The sequence below is a fragment of the Rhinatrema bivittatum genome, chromosome 6, assembly GCF_901001135.1.
Source record: "Rhinatrema bivittatum chromosome 6, aRhiBiv1.1, whole genome shotgun sequence".
NCBI lineage: Eukaryota > Metazoa > Chordata > Amphibia > Gymnophiona > Rhinatrematidae > Rhinatrema > Rhinatrema bivittatum.
In genome coordinates this window covers 208,481,205-208,505,576 of record NC_042620.1, presented here as the reverse complement: position 1 = coordinate 208,505,576, position 24,372 = coordinate 208,481,205, and the positions used below count along the sequence as shown (strand labels likewise).

General features: G+C 42.7%; 1 protein-coding gene across 1 annotated transcript in view; it reads right to left on the bottom strand.

Annotated features, from left to right (window-relative positions):
- The window catches only part of TRPM8 (transient receptor potential cation channel subfamily M member 8), a 249,858-nt gene that overhangs the window by 176,374 nt on the left and 49,112 nt on the right, over window positions 1–24,372 (bottom strand). The window contains exons 4-6 of the mRNA XM_029607928.1: window positions 14,512–14,689; window positions 6,396–6,568; window positions 1,558–1,732 (exon numbers count right to left, since the gene is read on the bottom strand). Of these exons, the coding sequence (XP_029463788.1) occupies window positions 1,558–1,732; window positions 6,396–6,568; window positions 14,512–14,689 (526 nt within the window). The remainder of the gene's footprint in view (window positions 1–1,557; window positions 1,733–6,395; window positions 6,569–14,511; window positions 14,690–24,372) is intronic.

The following is a 24,372-nucleotide window of genomic DNA, read 5'->3' as shown; positions in this document are numbered from 1 at the left end:
CTACCCCTTCTCCACTCCACCATTTCTTCACTCCTTCTCCTTCTCCACTACTCCTCACTCCTCTATCACTCCTCCACCACCACACCAAAGCAAATGGACAAGCTTGACAAACACAGAAAAACTTCCACACACAGACAGACATGAGACAAAGGTAAAGGTAAACAGATGAGAACACAAAACAGGACAACTCACTCAGAAATCACTATGAACCTCCACTAAACTTCAAGAACTCACCTTTCTTCTCTCTCCCATACCTGACACACCCTCAAAGAGGCAGCTGCAGGAAGCCGGTATATATAAACAAAGAAAATAATGCACCAGACGTAAAATAATGCACAACGCGTTAAATGAAGCACGATGTAATAATGTGTCGCACAACGCGATATTGTATCATGTGATGTCTCCTACTAATGCTGGTATATAAAAGTTATTAAATAAATAAATAAATAAATAAATAAATGTGATGCAATAAATTATCGTGAGTTGCAAAACTTTCCTATGCAATGTTGTATATCAGAAATTTCCCTAACCACGCCCAATTTTTTTTTATCATGGATACTAATACGCCATATTTCTGCTTTATTTATAGTATTTTGATGAATCTAGGCCTCAGTTGGAAAATGTCCTTAAAGATAAAGACTGATGATTGCTTATGATTACATCTTTCTGGGCATGTTACCTGGCTTGTGGGTGCTATATAATGGAAGGGAGTTGGGAAATGGTTTATTTCTGTTTTTCCTGTTTGCTATTTTGTTTCTTCTGATGTTGTTTCCTCCTCCTCTTTGGACTGCTTTCAGTCTAGTCATATTTTTATTTTACATATATTATTTTCTTGTTTATTTAGTAAATCTTTAAAATTCTGATAAATTAAAAATCTTTAATTTTTTTCCTCTTTCCTAGATGTCTACCATAATCTACAAACAGACATATTTCTCTCAAATCCCTCTGCAATTTCACTAGTAGATATTGAAAAGGATTGGCCCTAGTACAGCGCCCAAAGGTACTCCCACTGCTCACTTTACCTTCACTTCAGTGTACTCCACTGAGTATCAATCTTTGAGTTCTGTTGCTTAACCAGCTCCTCACCTTTTTCTACCATAGCCCCTACTGGCTTGTTTGTTTTTAACTTTTCTATAGAAAAAAGTGTGGAAAGCTTAACGGAGGTACAGTTAGGCCACATCTTCCATTCCTTTACAATTTACAATGCTTAGCATGTCATCAGAGAACTCAGTAAGGTTTAGCAATATCTCACCTTTGTGAACCTCTGTTGTTTAGAATGCTGTAATCTAATTACTTCAAAGTACTGCACTGTCCTGTATGTACCCATAACTGTGCCCACTACTGCAGATGGATTGGATACCTCCCAACTTCAGTTCTGAACATTTTAATACATGAAAAATACCAGAAAAGTGCTCAGAGATCGAAAAGGACTTGTCAGTTAAGTTTGGAACTTACTGCCAGATGAATCATGAATTATTAAATAATAAATAAATAGTTCTTGCAAAAGTTTTACACTAGAATAAGGAATCAATGCTGCCGCAGCAGCAAGTAACAAACCTGGCACAATGAGCTCGGAAATGTACTTTTCCAGATAAGCCCGAAGGTCAGCTTCTACGGTGGAGTGGCCATGAGATCCATTGTCCACCAGGATCAGGTGTGTGTGGTTACTATCCAAGCAGTATAAGGGATCCCTTTTCAAGTCATCCATTATATAGCTAGCTAAATGATTTCCCTGAAAAAATAAATGAATCATTGAAAGACAGTTTATAGTACATATCTCCAAAATTCTGACTTCCTTTTATTTATTTTTTCTGTTATAATGAGGGAAATTTTCAAGTTGCTTTCTTTGCAGAGTCCTTGGGTACTTTTTACCAGTGGACTTTGTGCCACATTTCCCTTTGAAACTTGCCATGGCTACAGAGGTACCCACTGAACTGTGCTCCTACGTTTTGTGCGGGTAGAACTTATAAGAAAAAAATAATGAATGTAAATCTGTGCACTTATTTTTGGACCCTGCCCAAAACATGCCCTCTGAAACATTTTCCTTAAATGCAGCTAAAATTATAAATTTTACAAATGTATTTTCAGCTGCATTGAGGAGGGGTGTTTTTCAGGCCACTATTTTGCATGAGAAAATCTCTATTTGCAAGTGTAAATAACTTGGGAAAACTATCATCATAATGCTGAGTCCTTTTTCATTGTGTCACCTTTGGCTAAGTGTTGAGCAGAGGTGCCCATGGAAAGCACGTGCGCTTAGTTTATTTCCAGTGCATTCCAAGAGTTAGAAGGTTGCTATAAATGATGCATGTAATTTCAAATTTTAAAAAGGATACTTTGGACAATGATATCATTTATTGGCTCAACCAAAAAAAAGTTATGCATAGACAATATTGTACATAAGCATTCCAGGTCTCATAGGTACCTTCTTTAGATGCTGCTGCATCTCTAAGATGGGGAAACAGAATCTATATACACATAAGTACATTTTTTATATTATATTAATATTCTTCATATGTTATAGAGTTCAGCCAAAAGCAATCTAAACATAGATATTAATGGGTGTATGCGGAGGGAGATATAGACCAAAGAAAAAGGTGAGATTTGTAAGGAGACAGGCAAAGGGAAGAGAAATAAATTAGGAGAGAAATCAAGTGCTTGTAATCAGAAAAATTACAAATGTGAAAACAAAGATAGTACTGAGTTCCAAATCCCCATCGCACCCCCTATGTCCCAACATCAGGATTACAATACGGTCTCAAACCCGCTGCAGTCCTCTACCTCTCCCTGCTCCCCCACTATCCTGAAAACAATGCTGTCCCAAGCCCCTTCCTACCCACGCGACAGCTGGATCAAAAGGCTCTAGGCTCAAGGCAAAGAAGCACATAAGGTTATATGGTGCCATTTTCAATTCTGCAGCAGTGGGAGGGGAGAGAAGGGGGTGTTCCCTTCTGCATCAACTTTCCACTTGAAGACCACTGAAGTGACAGCTTATTATGAAGAATGGAAGGTAGATGGACTTGGGCCATGGAGCTTCCTAATTAGTTTGGGGGGGGGGGAGGGTGGCTTGGGACAGCATTGAATTCAAGATATTGGGAGTAGGATGGCAAGGAAACTGTGATAGCATTACATTTAAGATACAAGGGTGTGGGAGGTAGATGAGAGACAGAATGCTGGAGGAGTAGGTAGGTGAGAGAGAACCTCAGGACAGCAAATATTTGCTCTTGGAGAACTGGAGGTTGGGGTTACTTATGGCCATGAAAAGCATGTTAACTAGTGGAAAATGCAGGATGCAGATTATGACCATATTAGGTCTTGCATTAGCTCCTTGAAGGCCTATACTATGACTTAACCACACTTCCAGAGATATAGTTAATTTTTTGCATCAGCCATTGAGTTTGTGCAATTTGCATGAACCTAATTTAACATTAATGAGCTGATTTACATGCATGTGCCTGCAAGACTGCTGTGGCAGACCTTCTCAGTTTGGCCACTAGTTGCCACTATCCCTGTCCTTGTAATACACTTAGAAAGGGAGCCATCCTAAAATCCTTTTAAATCAAAAAGAACAGCAGTGGATTTTCCGTTTAAATACCGTTCCCCCTCATGGACTAAATAATGCAATCGAGTGGCATTCTTTACTTTAGTAGTTAGTAGATTCATATTACTATTTCGTGTGAAATCATGTGTCTGATGTCATTTGAGTGACAATTTTGTCCTGTCAAAAAAAGACTGGTCATGCGCTCTTCTGGTCATCATTTCCGGAAAAGAACGCTGCCAAGTACTAAGAACGATCACACTTACGTGTAAGTGCTGGTTTTAATTTTTTTATGCAGCATTTAGAAATAGCCGCAATATAATGCCAATTGTTTTTTGTAGATGCTTTATTAGCCCCATGAAGAAGAACTTGTGAAGTTCGAAACGCAGTTCCATGTCAGGCTGGAAGATCATGATTTGGAATGGATATTGGGCTTGAGGATTTACAAACAGCGGGCATCTGATTACACATCCTACGGCTTGATGCATGATGAATCAACAGTTATATGCAATTAAGATAAGTCTTTGCATAAGGAAATGAAAGAGAAGTTCTAGTAACAGACTGCGTATTTTATTTCCAAGAAAAAATATATAAAAAATTTGCTTTTGCAGTTCAAAACTTTAGACAATAGAGACTGTAAAAATGACCGATGATAATATATAAGGGAGAGCAATAAGTGACAACACAGACCGATGATGCCTATTATAAAGGTCATTTGGTAAGTACAAGCGTTTTTTCCAATATTATTGTATGAAGAGAGGGGAGGAGGAGCAATATACTTTTTGTCAGTGCTATTTAGCCCAGCCATTTTAAGATACCGTGGGATTCAGTTAGAGAGAAGTCAGAGAGCAAGGTGTATTTTTTCCACACTCTGGTGAGGCCTCCCAGACTCACCCAAAGAAGTGACACTCCCCAGTGCACTTCCCTATCTGAGGTTCCTTCTCCTATTTTAGAGAGAGAGATTTTAAGCCTGATACCCCTTTGGGTGAAGTGGCTCTTTTCAGGGGACCAAAGACCTGAGAGCCTACACTACTTACTAGGCAGGCAAGCACCAGTGATGGATCCTGCTGCAAGAAACAATGAGGACAGTGAAGATAGCCATTTTAACCTTTGAAAGTATGATTTGGACTTTGAGTTAAGTGGGCAGGTTTTGGATCCCCCTTCCCCACTGAGATGCCAGTGCTGTGAAATAGCCAGATGCCCTGATTTTTTTCACAAGAGAAATACCAGAAGTTACAGCTAAGGAAAATGCACAACTGAGGAAGAAAGAGCAAGAGGAGGAGACCCCATCCGGATGTCTACACATCAAGGAACCAGGGCAGGCTGGGTATCTAAGGGGAAGAAGAGGTCTACAGGTAGGATTTTTGTAATGCAAGTGGGATCCCTTCCATAGGAATCCATTACAGCCGCTGGGAGAGTATGAGCAATTAAAATCACCATGGGCTCTACTAGACGTCTGTAGCGAAGGATATCTACCTACCCAAAAGACATTCCTGTACCATCAGTCAGATGTAATCTTAGACATCTGAATTATGGGCTTTATTTTGTCTTAAACTAATCAGTAAATTATTATTTAACACCCAGTTCTGGTCCTGCATGTTCTTCTGCAGCATTTCCCTCCCGGGGACGCCACAACTACAACAACACATAAGGGCCATAGACGAGAGTCTCCCCCACCCATAGAAAGAATCCCCTCCCCCCCCCCCCCCCCCCCCCCCCCAAGAGATCAAGAGTCAAGCCGGGAAGGAGTCAGCTAGCCAGAGCAGCCCCAGAGGTTATAAATGTGTTTGTGTATCCCTTGGGACTAAACACACCAGGTAAGGGTTACACTGCTTGTTAACATATTTTCCACATTAATTCACTGTAAACCTGCATTGCTGCATAGGCTAGCATGCTAAAGTGCCCTGGTGTAAACGGGTTATAAATGAATAAATGAAATGAGAATAAAATAATCTTAAATAATGAAAATGGTAAAACATGTTATTAGTTATAATGCACATAGGACACACTAAGCAAACTACCTGCATTTCTGCAAACCACTCACAGGTAGTTTTGCTTTGATTAGTGATTACCTCACTAAAGCATTCACAAATTTTGATGTGAGTACTTTTTTGAGGCAAAAATATGGAGGGAATTTTGATTATTCAAAACTACTCGTGAAAGTACCTCCTACAATCTACTGTAATCCTAATCTGACAGTGGTTATGCACACAAAATGATCTGCATTGCTGACATATGTGAGTTCTTTTACTAATGTAGAGGGTATGCAATAATTTAAAGTTTATTTATTTGTTAAAACTGTGTTTGTCCAACAAATTAATGCCCTCTTAGTAAATAGGTCCTTAAATGCAATATTTTCCAAATTTATATTACAATTTGTGATTTTTTTATACATGAAGAATTTTTTGTTTCCTGATAGGCTGAAAACAGTTATAAAGAATCAGCAAACTCATTTTGTTCAGCTCTTCAAATCAGGCCTGGATTTAGGCATAGGCCATGTAGGCAATTGCCTAGAGTGCCAGATTTTGAAGGAGCCAAATATTCTGGTACAAAAGGAGTGAAACTGTGCCAAAGAGGAAGCTATGCCCGCAATCCACTTCAAAGGGGCACTGTAATGGCACTCTGGGACTTTGTGGGATGATAGGGGTAAAGAACTCTTCCACATGGCGATCTCAAAGGTCTCCCACCCCTCAGTCACCAACTCTGCCTATGGGGAAAAAACTTAGATCCGGTCCTGCTTCAAATGTCAATTATACTACATCTCTTTTTACAACAAATAAGAGGGTCTCATATTTAAGGAAAAGAGGGCTGATAATTTGATATAATAACCTAATTCTCTCAAGTGGTAGATTTTGCCTACCTCGGCATTAGGGCTTCGGATTAGGCTTCCTCTGTTGGAGATCATTCCCCAGGCAGCAATGCCAATGGCTACTATTTTTTCCTCAGAACTCCTGCTGATGGTATTATCTCTCACCACTTCCCCGATGTACTTCATCAGCCCATAGTGTGTACCCCCGGTGAGGATCCAGGCACCTAGAGAAAGAAGCAAAGATTGATTTTAAAACATCCAAAATAGGGTTGTGTGGAAAACATTTTTAGTTCAGTTTGTTAATTCATTTTGTTTGCCTCTATAATTATTTTTGTTTATTTCAAGTGAAAAACACATTTATTTGTGTCATTTATTAATTCATTTTCTATTAAAGTCAATGGGGAAAATAATGCATTGTATTTTTGCCATCAAAATTGGGGTTTTCTATTCAAATATAGAGAAACTTGAAAGCAGACTTCAACAGCAGAGGAAAGAGCATTCCAAGACACCAAGAGTGTGTTGAAAAAGCACAGAGGAGTGATCTAGTGGTTAGAGCAGTGGGCAGTGAACCAGAGCAGCCAGGATTCAAATCCTGCTGCTGCTCTTTGTGACCTTGCATAAGTCACTTTACCCTCCATTGCCTCAGCTACAAACTTATAGCTAGATTTATCAAATTGCTGTAAATATCGCATGTGGTAGAAAAAGGGGACTCTCTACCTGGGTAACATCAAGTTAGGTTAAGAGAACATTATCAAATCTCATCTTTGTGTGAGTTTCCTCACTTTGAATGACATTAAGGGGCAGATTTTCAAAGGGTTACGCGTGTAAGATACGGGTGTAACCCCCGAAAAGCTGCCCCTTCCACCCCCTGCGCGCACCGAGCCTATCTTGCATGGAGGGGGGGGTGTCGTGGTCAGGGGCATTCCGGGGGCGGGGGCAGGGCTGCGGGCATGGTTCCAGTCCAGAGGTATTCTGGGGGCGTGGCTGCAGCCTCCGGACCAGCCCCTGGACTGGAACAAGGCACGCCGGCAGCTGGCCGGTGCGCGCAAATTACGCCTGCCTCAGGCAGGCGTAACTTGTAAAATAAAGGTGGGGGGGGAATTAGTTAGGGCTGGGGGTGGGTTAGATAGGGGAAGGGAGGAGGGGTGGGGGGGCCGGAAGGAAAGTTTCCTCTGAGGCCGCTCCGATTTCGGAGTGGCCTCGGAGGGAACGGAGGATGGCTGCGCGGAGCACGCAGGCTGCCGATTTTGCGCAGCCTTGCGTGCGCCGACCCTGTGTTTTATAACATGCGCACAGCAACGCACGCATGTTATAAAATCGGGAGTACATTTGTTCACACCGGGTTGCGCAAACAAATCTACTCCCGCGCGCACCTTTTAAAATCTACCCCCAAATCTTCACAAGAGTGTACTGTTCTGTTCGTACGTCTCACTCTGCATGTAAAAGTGGCCCCTAACCCTACACTACTACCTAAACTTCACCTTGAGTTATTCAGTGGGCTTCCTTTAGTAGCATAAATAGCTGTTACTATGATGGCACCCCAGAGGCTCTTTCTCTCTCCCACTCCTCCTCCCCTCTCTCCTCCCACATCTCTGATCCTCCCCCAGCCTAAAAATGCCCAAAACAGAATTTGTGAAAAAAATTGCAAATTGTGTTATGGGTATAATTCCCAATATCGCACAGCTTAACTCAATTGAAAAAGATGTAGTTATTTTCAGCGTTAAAGCTGTGCGATATTGTGCATTATAGCTTCGCACTTTGCGAAGCCAGTCCACTTTTTCGGAAATCCCACCCCAGACTCCTTCCCAATCCCTCTACTTTTAAAAATTTGCATCGCGCCATGCGTTATGGCACTTATTGCAACAGTACCTCAATCTAATCCACTTTGAAGTGTCTGAAAATGTGTAATATAAAATAAATAAATAAACCGAGAGTGGCGTGAATAGCCCAAGGCATCAAAGTAGTCCAACAGAGGCATCAACAGCCCAAGATGCTGTGAGAGAAGTAATGCAGCATCAAGAGTGGAAAGAATGCCCCGATGCTCTGAAATAGGGCAAAAGACAGAAGACCCCAATGCACTAAAAGAAGTGCAAAACAGGACTAACAGTGTCATCAAAGCATCATGAGAGAGGCAAAGCAGCCACCCACAGTGGCAATAACACCAAAAGACTTTGCGAGTGGGGTAAGGCATCCTGAACAGTGAAAAGAAGTCAGAGGAAACTCTAATAATCCTGCATGATACGAATTCCTCTCGCCATATGAGAAGTACATTGACAGCCCTGAGGCAGCTGTAGCAAAACGTGGTATCATGTCAGGCTTTGCTGAATGGGGAAGTATCTTGATTTTTATTAAATATTAAAAAGCCTTAAAAATTAAAAAGCTCTAAAAAAATTTAAAACTGTTTATTGGACCAATGATTAAAGTGTACCTCAAGCGGTGAGAAGACTAGAAGGCATAAGAATTTGTCCCAGTATCCGTGGGGTTGTGTGACGGTCCTTACACAATAGTAGCTACATACGTTTTCTGTCTACTCTAAATTTTGAAAGATATTGTAGCAACGTATTTTCATGATTCTGTGGATCCTTGTCATCGCCTAGCTCGTGCCTGATATGCTTACCAGCCAGCAAAGTGGACCACGACCAGCCCTAGGGTTGTCAGTCGTGTCATGGCACAGGGGCTCACATATACCTGTGGACTGAAAGGGCCTTTTGGCATGGCCGGATGGCTACCCCCAGAGACCAGCCCTGGCTGCTGGTTCTCTGTCAGGTATGTGCTATTTTGAGTAAGCAAATGTTAATCTTTACATGCGCATCATTTGAAAATTCACGTTATAGATTTCTAAGCTCACTTCCTCTATAGATCGGGATAATTATTTGGTACCCATGCCTAACTCTGATATGAGCGAGCATAGTAACTGGATCTCTTTTGATCCATAACTATCCCTGCTTTAAAGTCATCACATTGTCTGTTGGATGTGAGCTCTTTCTGGCTTTTATATACTTTGAATGATTGCTTTTCAGGCTATTTAACTAGATGAGTGAAACTCACACTTACTGAATGTATTTTTCCTGAACAATATGAGGGCAGTGGTCCATCCTATATTAAAAATATTTCTCATTCTCGGACTGATCCAGCTAATTACTGAACTGTTTCAGTTCTTCTATCTATAAGTAAGTGGTGGAGAAGATAATAGGGATGTGTAGAAGAAAAAAAATATTTTTGGTTCATTCATTTATTTTATTGGGAACCAAATTCATTTCTTTAGTTTCAAAATGAAAAAAATATTTGTTTATTCATTTTATTAGTTCATTTGTTTCCATTAAAGTCAATGGGGAAAGCATTTCAGCCTATTTTGAGCTCCAGAATTGTGGTTTTCTTATTGTTACGACTGTCGCTGCCCGACGTCTCCACTCCGCCCTCCTTACCTCTCTAGCGACTCCTCCTGCGGTTGAAGGACGTGTGGCTGCTGCAGTGTCTGCCTGCCGTCCTCTCCGACATCTCCGGACCGGCTTGGGCGCTGCCTCCCGCCATGCTGTTCAGCTGCCTTAGGGTGCGCGCACCACGTGGCCCTGCTTCAAGTACCTTCAGTGGCGCGAACCTCAGGGGCGTCCCCCTGTGATGACGTCATGCATCCCGGATACAAAAGGCCTACATGATTGCTAGCTAATCGAGTTAGCAAAGGTTTCCTAACGGATGGGATTCGCTCTCCGTACCTTGCAACTGTGCCTCCTTTGGACTTACTCTATTTGGGGGACCCACTCCTTGGGGGCCTCTCTCTCTTTCTTATCTTTCAGGTCGCAGTCTGGAACCGGTACTCGCTCCTCGAGGGCCCATGTTCCTGGACTCGCTACTTGGACTCCACTTCTGCCAGGAAGACACCGCTGCCTATAACATCTGTGAGTTACCAACTCTATCTCACAGAGCTATTCCCTGGAACCAGGTACTCGCTCCTCGAGGGCCTGCCTTTACTCCAGCTTCTGTGCTCCACACTGAGAGACTGCTGCGTGAGTACATTACCAATGAGGCTCTATTCCTGAACTCTGCATATCCTGCTACTACTCACAATATCAGTTCTCTCTATTACAGCACAGCCATTGTGGGATCACTGTTCCAGAGCCTGAGGGACTACAAGCCCAACCGGGCTACTTTCTAGCTTACTACTGCCACCTCTGGTGGTTCACCAATCCTGTATAATAAAAGAACTAGTGTGTGTGTGTCTCCTACGCTGAGCCTGACCTGTGGCCCCTCACGGGACTTCCCCCGTAGGCGTGGTCATCTGCCACAGGTTCAGGGATCCACCCAAAACCCTTACAAATAATAACACTTATCAATTCTCATGAAACGATACCTACATTGCTGAAGTCTCCACGGTGTACGGCATGCCTCGGGCCACTACCATTCTTCAGCATTACCACTTCTACATATCCTGAGCTACAGGGTATTTATTTATTTATTTAACATTTTTTATATAGTGAGGGCAAAGGTAGCGCCGGCGCCATTTTGAAGATTAGCAATACGGCCCGCGTGCAGGAGGTCGCTTCCGGACCCCCGCTGGACTTTTGGCAAGTCTTGTGGGGGACAGGAGGCCCCCCCAAGCTGGCCAAATGTCCCTGGGGGTCCAGCGGGGGTCCGGGGGCGATCTCCAGCAGGCGTGACGTCAGGAGCCAGGAAACAAAATGGCGCCGGCGCTACCTTTGCCCTGTCACATGATAAGGGCAAAGGGCCACCGGCACCATTTCTCAACGCAGCCGTGGCCAGAGAGAGAAAGGGAGATTGCGTCGGGAACCCCCAATGGACCCCAGGTAATTTAAAACATTTTGGGGGGGTTCGGGAGGGTGGGGGATTTCTTTTAAAGGTTCGGGGTGGGTTTTAGGGTTTTTTTGGTGTGCCGGTTTTCCCGCCCTCCCCCGATTTACGATTTTTAATGATTTTTTAAAACAAAAAAACCCGACGCTAAGATTTCCCTCCCCCCCAGCCAAAATCGATTGTTAAGACGATCGATCACACGATTCACACCTCTAGTACGAAGGGTGGATTTGGTTGTGGGGGTGTGCAGGGTTCCTTTATAAGCTTCTCTTATGGGTCTTGTAGAGGTGTGCAGTCTTAACAGGATCTGAAGGTCGAGTGAGTGCTGATTGTGTATGGTTTTGTGAATAATGGTGAGGAACTTATGTAGGATTCTAAAGCTTATTGGGAGCCAGTGTAGATTCCTGAGGATGGATGTGATGTGATCTCCTAGGTTGGTGTTTGTCAGGATTCTGGCGGCCGCGTTCTGGAGCATCTGAAGGAGTTTGGTGGTGGAGGCGAGGAGACCCAATAGGAGGGTGTTGCAGTAGTCTGTCTTGGAAAATAGAGTGGCTTGGAGGACTGTCCTGAAGTCGTGGAAATGGAGGAGTGGTTTAACTCTTTTTAGAACTTGTAATTTGTAAAAGCAGTCCTTGGTTGTGTGGTTGATGAATTTCTTTAAGTTCAGACGGTTGTTTAGTATCACTCCGAGGTCTCTTACTTGGGTGACCATGGTGTTGGGAGGGGTCGGAGGTGAAAATTTGTTGTGGTCAGGGGAGATGAGGAGGAGTTCAGTCTTGGCTGAGTTGAGGACTAGATTTAGACTGGTGAGGAGGAGGTTGATAGATTGGAAGCAGCTTTCCCAGAACTTGAGTGTTTTCGGTAGTTATAAAAATTTAAAATAGTTGTGTGAAAGGACAGAAGTGAAAATTTTACTCCATGCAAATTTTGGAATTTTCAAAATTGAAAGATGGCAACTCTCATTTCAAACAAATGCATATTCCCAACATTAAGATGATATGGCTCATCCATTGGAAACAGTATAAATACTATATCACTGTACCAGAAAAGTACTGGCATCATGACCCATGAAAGAACTGTAGAGAATGATCACCTGGGACATTCCTATTCCAGCTGATTCAAGAAACCCAGACATTGTGATAAAGGAGAAAAACACAAGAACAGCATTATTAATAGAAGTATTAGCACCAAGTGATTATTCTGTACAACATATGAAAAGAGAGGAGATCCTCATGTACCAGAAGATGCAATCAGAGAACAAGAAAATGTGGCAGAAAGATACATAAATTGTCCCATTTGCATTGGGCAAATGATTAAAAGGAATTGGCCTGATTAAAAGGCACTTCTAAGTGAACTGTGATATACTGCTTATACATATTAAATCTTTTGAACTCCAGAAGGAAGCTCTTTTTGGTCCCAATACAGATCCCTGAGGCACTCCACTGCCCACTCCCTTCCACTGAGAAAATTGTCCATTTAATCCTACTCTGTTTCCTGTCTTTTAGCCAGTTTGTAATCCACGAAAGGACATCGCCACCTATCCCATGACTTTTTACTTTTCCTAGAAGCCTCTCATGAGGAACTTTGTCAAACGCCTTTTGAAAATCCAAGTACACCTCATCTACAGGTTCACCTTTATCCACATGTTTATTAACTCCTTCAAAAAAGTGAAGCAGATTTGTGAGGCAAGACTTACCTTGCGTAAAGCCACGCTGACTTTGTTCCATTAAACCATGTCTTTCTATATGTTCTGTGATTTTGATATTTAGAACACTTTCCACTATTTTTCCTGGCACTGAAGTCAGGATAACCGGTCTGTAATTTCCCGGATCGCCCCTGGAGCCCTTTTTAAATATTGGGGTTACATTAGCTATCCTCCAGTCTTCAGGTACAATGGATGATTTTAATGATAGGTTACAAATTTTTACTAATAGGTCTGAAATTTCATTTTTCAGTTCCTTCAGAACTCTGGGGTGTATACCATCCGGTCCAGGTGATTTACTACTCTTCAGTTTGTCAATCAGGCCAAGCACATCTTCTAGGTTCACCGTGATATGGTTCAGTCCATCTGAATCATTACCCATGAAAACTTTCTTCAGTACAGGTACCTCCCCAACATCCTCTTCAGTAAACACCGAAGCAAAGAAATCATTTAATCTTTCCACAATGGCCTTATCTTCTCTAAGTGCCCCTTTAACCCCTCGATCATCTAACGGTCCAACTGAGTCCCTCACGGGTTTTCTGCTTCAGATATATTTTTTAAAGTTTTTACTGTGAGTTTTAGCCTCTATGGCCAACTTCTTTCCAAATTCTCTCTTAGCCTGTTTTATCAATGTCTTACATTTAACTTGCCAACGCTTATGCATTATCCTATTTTCTTCTGTTGGATCCTTCTTCCAATTTTTGAATGAAGATCTTTTGGCTAAAATAGCTTCTTTCACCTCCCCTTTTAACCATGCCGGTAATCGTTTTGCCTTCTTTCCACCTTTCTTAATGTGTGAAATACATCTGGACTATGCTTCTAGGATGGTATTTTTTAACAATGACCATGCCTCTTGCACACTTTTTACCTTTGTAGCTGCTCCTTTCAGTTTTTTTCTAACTATTTTTCTCATTTTATCAAAGTTTTCCTTTTGAAAGTTTAGCGCAAGAGCCGTGGATTTGCTTACTGTCCCCCTTCCAGTCATTAATTCAAATTTGATCATATTATGATCACTATTGCCAAGTGGCCCCACCACAGTTACCTCCCTCACTAAATCCTGTGCTTCACTGATAATTAGATCTAAAATTGCTCCCTCTCTTGTCGCTTCCTGAACCAATTGCTCACAGTGTCTCTCTGGATTTGTGCAGGGTTCTGGTTCATAAAGGCACTCGGCTTCCTGTATCCTAAATCACTACAAAACTTTTAACTACCCAGGTCACTGATTAGGAGAATGGTTTCCTATGCAAGGTGTCACACTGTTACCATAGTCTTAGTTTCAGGATTTTCTATTGTTGCCTTTTGCTTGAATCGGGGGAAACCAGCACTGGATCACCTACAAAGTGCTGTGAGCTAGTGAAGGGCCTTGCATGTTTACATTACTGGTTCAGATTCAGTTCAGGTTGTAAGTGATTAAAGATCATTAAACTCTGAAGTCTAAGTAAAATGAGTTGGTGCTCTCAAATCCCTAAATTCTCATCCCAAATCAACACAGTAGCTATCTCAACAGAGTAGTCAAGAACTGAATGGACACAGAGCCTGAGTCACCCTCTCACCTTTACAGATGGCCATTCAAACAAAGAATTAAGCTGCACTGGCAGATGATTGTATGAATACACCTCAGTCACTATAAATTCATTCTGGAATACAAGGATAGTTTACCCTTTGACTGTGCAATGTAGATCAATCTGCTGAAGATCTTCCTCATGCGTGGCTTCAGTGAAAAGTTTTTGGCTCCACCAGTTATGGAAATAATGAGGTTGGGCGTCTTCAGTTGCCAGTATTGAGTCATCAGCTCATAGAGGGTTTCAGAGTTGGTATCCCGGGACAGGCGAATGTACTGCATGGATAGCAAGGAATAAAATCTGTTTAATGATAAACCAGATTTCTTCTAAATGTACAGAAGATTGTATACATTTTAAAAAAGAATGCAATGAAATAAGACATATGATTAAGAAATATAGACGGCCGGCGCCATCTTGTGCTCCTACCATGTGACAGGGGCCAACCAATGGCACCGGTAGCCCCTGTGACATAGTAAGCGCAAAGGCTATTGGCGCCATTTTGAATACCGGCAGCCGACGGCCTGAGTGAAGGAGATCGCTCCAGGATCCCCACTGGACCACCAGGGACTTTTGGCAAGTCTTGGGGGGGGGGGGGGTCAGGAGGGTGGGGATTTATTCGTTAGTGATACATTGTATTCGTGGGGGTTCACCATATGTTTCCTGACCCCCACGAATACAACGAATATGGCATATACATTGCGGATTGCCAATACATTGAAAACGAATGCACACCCCTAAAAAATGTGCCCAGAGCTTAGCACTCCTCCATGCAAATTCCACGTTAATCAAAGCATTAGGTATAGACTAATGCAAAAGGTGTTTAGGCTTAACTTATGTTCTGTTAATTTAAGGTTTCTTAAATTAACTAGTGGTCAGAGATGGAGTAAGGTTTCTGAATCCAATATTCAAATGCTATATAGGATTTAATTCACTAAGTGGTGGCCATTAAATATCCAGCTATGTTCACTGGAAGTAGTGAAATTCGTAGTTATCGTAGTGCTGCTGAATATCCCATGTAAGTTACTAGGTAGTTACTAGGTAGTTAGCCAGATATCTAGTGGGCAGGCAATGGATGGATTGGGGTGGTGCTATTTATCCAGTTAACTTAGCTAGATAAGTGCCAATATTCAGACTTATTCAGTTAAGTTAATTGGATAACTTAACCCTGCCGTAGAGCAGGTCTAACATAAGTGAATATAACTTATCTGACTAACCCCTAGATTTATCAAAATGCGATAAATATAGTGGAAATAGTGCCAGCGATAAAAAAGGGGCTGTGGTTAGGCTAATTTCCCTGCTCCCACATCACATAGGTAATTTCCACAAGATGTGATACATTTATCGCACCTGTGCTATTTTTCACTCCATGCGCTGATCAATGCACCTCAGAGTGCATTACCAGACAAAGGTTTTTATCACCTAGCTTGAAGCTAAGTAGAGAGTGCATTGTACAAATCAATTCCTCTTGTAGCTTTCATCAATTCAAACAGCAGAAATTCTTCAGTGATGTCAACTTTGCTGTTTGTACTTCCTACTGTGTATATAAAACTGCTTCCCCAAACCTATCCCACCCCTCAAACCCCACTCTGAGTTAAAAGTGCCCCCCTCTTACAGTGGTATCAATAGTAGTGTGTCATAGTGTTGTCTGTAGAGTCTCTCTCTTTCTCTCTCTCCCTCACAATTTGCATATTAATATGTATGTTTAATTTTGAAATCTACCTCTCTGTAGCTAGTGTTAGTATATGGGCCTGAACATAACCTATGAGCTGAGCTCACATTTTATGCTCTTAACTCATGTTTTATTTGTATAACTTAGGGTAACAACTTTTATGCTCCTAATTCAGGGGTCAATTTTAAAAATGTTGCTCATGCAAAAATTCCCACATATGAGCACCCCTGGAGCCCTTTTTAAATATTGGGGCCATCTTCCAGTCTTCAGGTACAATGGACAATATTAATGATAGGTTACAAATTACTGGTAATAGATCTAAAATTTCATTTTTTAATTCTTTCAGAACCCTGGGCTGTATACTATCTGGTCGGGCAATTTGCTACTCTTCTGTTTGTCATTCTGGCCTACTAAATCTTCTAGGTTCACTGTTGTTTGGTTCAGTTCATTTCAATCATCACCCTTGAAAATCATCTCTGGAATGTGTATCTTCCCAACATCTTTGTTTATAAACACTGAAGCAAAGAATTCATTTAATCTTTCTGCAATGGCCTTATCTTCCCTAAATGCCCCTTTTTTAAACTTTTTATTTATGCATTTAAATTAATTAACAAAGAATAAACTTTGTTCAGGAAACATAAGAGAAACATCAGTACAAGTAATTGAAATCTAATACCATTCAAGCTAATCACTCAATCTTGATTAGACCCCAAACAAAAAGGTAATACTGGGGGCAGAAAAGAGGAAAAAGCAAAAAAGCAAAGGAAAATCTCAGGAAATTGCATTAACACGATAAATAGAACACATCAATTAAAAACTATACATGTTCTAATTTACTGACGCAGCAAGAGGACCAAACCTCATGGCTGTCCTAGAGTTTACAAAAGTTTGCAATTGTTTAAGAGCAAAAAATGTATACATTAGGGATGTGCATTCGTTTGCAACAAAATAGGAAATAAAGATGATATTTCCTATTTCGTTGCATTTCAGGGGGCTGACAAAACAAAAGGAAACCCATGAAATTTCGTGTGGTTTTTCTATCTTTTTTGGGTGGGAGAAAGGGCACATTTAAAAAAAAAGAAACCCAAACCCACCCCAACCCTTCAAATTTAATTAATTACAATACCCCACCATCCCTACCCCCAACCCCCCCCCCCCCCCCAAGACTTGCCGAAAATCCCTGGTGGTCCAGCGGGGGTCCCAGGAGCGATCTCCCCCATTCGGGCCGTCGGCTGCCAGTAATCAAAATGGCACCGGTGGCCCTTTTCCCTTACCATGTGACAGGGGCTACGGTGCCATTAGTCGGTCCCTGTCACATGGTAAGAGCAATGGATGGCCCATGCCATCTTACAAAATGGCAAAACTAAAAGAAAATAATCATAAGGGCAACTAATCTTTTTGTTAGGAAAGTACTATAAATAAAGGGAAGAGGAATAAGATCATTATGATTTTTTTAAAGAAGGAGCTGAAAAGGTAAGGGAGAAAAGGTTAGCATTCATAAACTACAAGAGATCACAGAAAGAAGAAGACAGGCGACAATATCTGGAAAAATTAAGAAAATCTAGGAAAGTAGTCAGAAATGCGAAAATTCAGATAGAATAAAAAAATAGCAAATATGGTAAAACAGGGGGACAAGACCTTTTTTTTACATTTGTTAGTGATATTGTGGCATTGAGGATTGTGAGACTGGAGCAGGCTCATGTTAAACAAACACAAATAAGATTGGAAATGAGGTAAATCTTAATTGATTTTCAAAACAGTGTGTTTGTGAGGAGCTAACTAAACTTAAAGTAGATAAGATGATGGGGCTGGATATAAGAGGGTACTAAGGGAACTTAGAGATGTCCTGGCAGCTCTGCTGGCTAACCTTTCCGATACTTCCTTAGAGTCTCGAGTAGTTCTGAAGGACTGGAAAAAGGTGGATATGGTTCCTATTCATAAAAGTGGAAGACAGGAAGAAACTGGAAACTACAGGCCAGTTGGTCTGATCTCTGTGGTGAGCAAACTAATGGAATCACTGCTAAACAGATTATAGTGCAATTTTTGGAATCCAATGGATTGCAAGTTCTGAGGCAGCATGGTTTTACCAGAGATAAATCTTGTCAGACGAATCTGATCAATTTCTTTGATTGAGTGACCATTGAGTTGGATCAAGGGAGAACTCTAGACGTAGGGAGTGACCATTGAGTTGGATCAAGGGAGAACTCTAGACGTAGTGCACTAGGATTTCAGCAAGGCCTTTGACATGGTTCTGCACAGAAAACTTATAAATAAATTGTATGCCCTTGGTATGGATCCTAGAGGGAGTCCACAAAGGGTAGTGGTAAATGGCATTTTCTCTGAAGAGGGGGTTGTTACTAGTGGTGTGCTTCAGGCATCAGCCTGAAGCACATGTAAGAGATCTAGGTGTGCTAATCGACAATAAACTCATGTAAGAGATCTAGGTGTGCTAATCGACAATAAACTAAACTTCAAAGCCCACATCAATAAAACCACCAAAGACTGTTTCTATAAACTGCAAGTTTTAAAAAGGATAAGACCACTCTTCCATGCCAAAGACTTCAGAACCATCCTCCAAGCCCTCATTTTCTCAAAATTGGACTACTGCTGCTCCACTTTACTTGGCCTCCCCTCCTCATACACAAAACCGCTCCAAATGGTCCAAAACGCAGCAGCCCGTCTACTGACAAACACTAAGAAAAGAGACCATATCTCCCCAGTGCTACAAGACCTCCACTGGTTACCAATTCATTTCAGAGTCATTTATAAATCCATCACCTTGATATACAAAATCATTCACCAACATACCACAATCGATCTACAAATTCCTCCCCGCTTCCACAAATCCACAAGACCGACCAGGGAAGCCTACAGAGGATGCCTCATTGTTCCACCCACGAAAACCACTAATCACAGCACCTTAAGAGACCGAGCCCTTTCCACCGCAGGCCCACAGTTATGGAACTCCATCCCTCCAGAACTCAGAAACGAACCATGTCTCCTAACCTTTAGGAAAAGACTCAAGACATGGCTTTTCAGGCAAGCCTTCTCGAACTCTACCTAATATGCACCATAAACAAACTCTCTACTCAGAGACTGTACATATGAGACACCATATTTATATTGAACTTTTGTACATAATTATTCTCCTCTATCTCTTTCTATTTCTTACATTCCCAGTTCATTAGCCCTTGTTAATTGTAACTGCTTCTCTTCATCACGTTATTTATGTTTTTTGGTTGTATTATCCGCACCCCTGTTTTCTGTAAACCGACATGATGTGAACGAGTTCATGAATGCCGGTATAAAAAAACCTTAAATAAATAAATAAATAAATAAATTCTTTTCAACATTTTTATGAGCAGCATAACGCAAAGATTGTCAGAAAAGGTTTGTCTTTTTGCTGATGATACCAAAATCTGTAACAGAGTGGACAACCAGGAAGGAGTGAAAAACATGAGGAGGGAACTAGTGAAGCTCAAGGAATGGTCTAAGGTCTGGCAGCTAAGATTTAATGCTAAAAAATGCAGAATAATACATTTAAGATGCAAAAACCCAAGGGAGAGATACAGTATTGGAGGTGAAATTCTTCTAAGCATAAAGGAAGAGTGGGATCTAGAGGTAATTGTATCTGATGATCTTAAAGTGGCCAAACAGATGGATAAAGCAACAGTAAAAGCCAGAAAGATGCTTGGTTGCATAGGGAGAGGAATGGTCAGTTGAAAACAGAAGATGCTATTGCCCCTGTATAGTCCCTAGTGAGACCTCACTTGGAATACTGTGTACAATTCTGGAGACCACATCTTCAAAAGGTTATAAATAGGATGGAGTCGGTCCCAGAGGGTGGCTACTAAAATGGTTAATGGTCTTCATTCTAAAGCATATGGTGATAGATTTAAAGATCTAAACATGTATACCCTAGAGGAAAGGTGAGATAGGGGAGATATGATAGAGACATTAAAATATCTCAAAAGTTTCCTTGCCAGGAAGTGAGCCTTTTTGGAAAGGAGGGTCTAGAATGAGGGGTCATGAAATGAGAGTGAAATGGGGTAGATTCAGGAGTACTCTTAGGAAATATTTTTTTACAGAGAGGGTAGTGAATGCATGGAACAGCCTCCCACTGGAGGTAGTGGAGAGAAAACCAGTATCTGATTTCAAGAAAGCATGGGATAAATACAGGGGATCTCTAAGGAAGTGATAAGAATTATAATGCTAAATTAATTGAACGAATGGGCAGACTGGATGTCCCATTTGGTCTTTTTCTGCTATCATGTTTCTATGTTGTTGATCTTCATAGACACATGCAAGGGTTGTCTTTCTCTTATGCCTAACCCCAAGCCTTCTGCTTAAGTCTTTCCTCACAAATGTCTTACCTCACCCTGAATCTATCAAAGCTCGGGTGAGGACTTCATTCAACTCAACTGAGATCACAAATTCCACCATTCCTAGACCTGGGCCATCCAGCAGTTTTGAAGCTTTGCAGTGATGCGTGGGAGTCATTCTGTCAACATGCTTGTTTTCCACTCCTGCCACTTTGCACAGGTATTGGCCCACTCGACTCCCACCTTGAAGATGAAGAGTGGGAACAGATCCTTGTCAACATGCTTATTTGCTGAAAACTCAACCATACCTAACAAGTATTCATTTTTCCCTTCCCTTGATTGATTGCAGTCTCATTTGCTGTGCTCTGCTAGGTGGTGCTCCCATTCCAGATTTTCTAGCCATAGGCACTCCTCATCTATATGGTCTATTGTCTTACAATAGGAACATTCCCAGAGGGCTTCTTTCACTTTGTCCTCATTGTTTTGCTCATGGGTTTCTCTATCACTTGCTTTATCATAGGAGCAACAGTCTTCCTTATGTTCATTCCCCAAACAGACTTCACAAAAGGAAAAAGGATCTGGACTGTCACCACCCAGGTGGAGATATATCTCATGAGTCTTTTCTCAGTTTTGGGGGTCACTATTTCTTTAAGGGTTATCTTTTATAAGTATGCTCTACAGCCTCTTGCTTAGGCTTGAATACCAGGCCAACATCCATGACTTCTCTTCCTAAGTACCAACAATCTCTGGCAAAGTGGCCACGTCTGCCACAGTTAAAACAATTTGAGAAGATTGCTGGCTGTCCTCTGAATATCAAGGCAGGGTTTTACTGCCCAGAAGATGGTTATTTATTTATTATGTATTTATTTAAAATCTTTTCTATACCGTTGCTAAGTTAAATACCATCGCAACGGTTTACATGTAGGCACATATTTAATGTAGGTAAAAGTGTACTATAGTACATTCTAACAGGTGCAGTCAAAGGTTCGGTTACAATATATCATTAGACATAGTCATTTAGCGAAGTAGTTCATGACCAATTGTACCAAGGTAGTTACACAGGTAGATTTATCACACATAGTATTATAGTTATGCTTATTGTGATGTAGAGTTCATAGACTAATCTACTGTACAGTCCTAAGTACTAGGGATGTGAATCGTTTTTTGACGATTTAAAAAAATCGTCAGATATTTTTTAAATCGTCAAAAATCGTTAGAGTCGCAATACAATAGAAATTCCCCCGATTTATCGTGAAAAATCATAAATCGGGGGAGGGCGGGAAAACCGGCACACCAAAACAACCCCTAAACCCACCCCGACCCTTTAAAACAAATCCCCCACCCTCCCGAACTCCCCCAAAATGTTTTAAATTACCTGGTGGTCCAGTGGGGGGGTCCCGGTGCGATCTCCCGCTCTCGGGCCATCGGCGCCATTTTGACTGCCACTAATATAAATGGCGCCGATGGCCCGATAAAAAAAAAACCCACTCAACCCTTTACAATGACCCCTTTAGCCTCCCCCAAAAACCTTTTAAAATTACCTGGTGGTCCAGCGGGGGCGCGGGGAGCGATCTCCCGCTCTCGGGCCATCAGCTGCCACTAATAAAAATGGCGCCGATGGCCCTTTGCCCTTACCATGTGACAGGGTATCCGTGCCATTGGCCGGCCCCTGTCACATGGTAGGAGCACTGGATGGCTGGCGCTGGACCCCCAGGGACTTTTGGCCAGCTTGGGGGGGCCTCCTGACCCCACAAGACTTGCCAAAAGTCCAGCGGGGGTGCGGGAGTGACCTCCTGCACTCGGGCCGTATTGCCAGTATTCAAAATGGCGCCCGCGCTACCAGCCCCTGTGACATAGTGAGAGCAAAGGCTAGCGGCTGCCAGTACTGAAAATGGTGCCGGCACTAGCCTTTGCCCTCACTATGTCACAGGGGCCGACCGTCGGCCCCTATGACATAGTGAGTGCAAAGGTAGCGCCGGCACCATTTTGAATACTGGCAATACGGCCCGAGTGCAGGAGGTCGCTCCCGGACCCCCGCTGGACTTTTGGCAAGTCTTGTGGGGGTCAGGAGGCCCCCCCAAGCTGGCCAAAAGTCCCTGGGGGTCCAGCGGGGGTCCGGGAGCGATCTCCTGCACTCAGGCCGTATTGCTGTGTTTAACCAGTCTGATTTCTCATCATAAATTAGTTTGTTAATGGTACATAGGGTTTTGTATTTAATTCTGTGTTCAATTGGTAACCAATGTAATTCTGCTAGGGTTTCAGTTATATGGTCCCTCCTTCTTTTTCCGGTTAGTATTCTAGCTGCTGTGTTCTGAAGTATTTGCAGTGGTCTTAATGTTGTATTAGGTAGTCCTAGCATAAGGGCATTGCAGTAATCAGTGCTGGAGAAAATTAGTGCCTGTAGTATTACTGGGTCCCTCTATTTTCCTTGTAGGATCAGGCATCTGGAAGGGGTTTCCCTTTATCCTTGATCACACATCAGAGTATCCTGATGAGAGCTGGACTTGATGGAAGGCAAAAGTCAACTCTATGGCCAAGTCCAGGCTAAGCTTGGTATATTGTTGTATCCATTGCTGCATGGACGGATGCAAACTCTCTAAGGTGAATTTTAAAAGTCCAGCGTGCATAAAAAGATATACATTTTTAAAAAAAAGCCCAGCGTGTACATAAATTAGGGGATGCAGGCACAAGTCGGGCTTTCGCTCGCCAGCCAAATGTCGTGCTTGACAGCTCATGGCTTCCTACAAGCCATCATGCTCATCTAAGCATTCCTCAATGCAGGGAAAGTCTGGCCGCTGTGCAGGACTGCTTGCACGGCTACCACCGTGATCTCTCCAGTCCCAATGCGCTGGTCTCCTAAGCATGCGTGCACCCAATCCTGCACTTCTTAAAGGGCCAGCAGCAGGAAATGGGTCCTGACACCCACTTATGATCTCATCTCTCCGGCCCCTGCCTTCAACCCTTGCCTTGACAATAGGTTGACTCTTTTCAGAGCAGTGTTTTGCCTGAGTTCTTGAGTTTCCCGGATCTTTGGTTAGTTCCCTGAGTTCCTGCCTTCTGGGTCCCACCCACCTTCATCTGGCCCCTGCATTCTGTCCTTCTCCTGTGTTCCTTGCCTTCCTTTTTCCTTCCCCTTTGGATTGATCTTGGCTTGATTCTGGACTGGACTTTGGCCTTGCGCTTCTCGCCTCCTACCTCAACCATTGCCCGGTTTCTGACCTAGAGCTTCACTGCCTGCTCCGGACCTCAGCCTGTGTACCTATTTCGCTTAAGCTTCACTGGACCCTTAGCTATTCCTCTGCTGACCCTTTGATGTGCTGGCCACAACATTCCTGACTACTTGGGCTTTCACCACTGTAGAAGCCCCACCTAAGACCAGTCGGCCCTGGCACCTGAGGGCTCAACCTAAGGGGAACTTGGGTTGCTATTGGTGAAGCTCCAGCCAGGCCTCTGCTTCCACCAGCTCTACCTACCGATGGTGGGGACCTATGGGGCTCCTCCCTACAAGGGAGCCCTCAGTCCAAGGGTTCACCAGCATAACACCAAATTTTAAAAAACACCCAAATGCACTGATATCTCCTACTGTGCATACATGACATATTTTTCTTGGCTGCACCTGTTGTGAGCACGGAGGCGCGGTCGCTTCTCAAGGGATATTGTAAGCCCTTGGATCACGACGTGGCTCAGGGAGGAGTCCCAAGACACACTGCGAGAGATGAACAAGAACAAGCATGTGCAGAGCAAGAGCAAGGCTGGACTGAAGACAAGGCAAGGAACGTCTGGAACAAGTCAGGCTCAGCTCTCCACTGGATCTACACGCACCAATGAGACCCAGCAATGCAATGCTGGTCTCGAGAGTAGCCCTCCGGCCACTCGATAGCCCTTCCAGACCCGCTGCTTGGGAACGACGAGTGCATGAGGCCAGACAGAGGCTGAGGGCAGGAACGAGACAGGAACTAGAAGACTC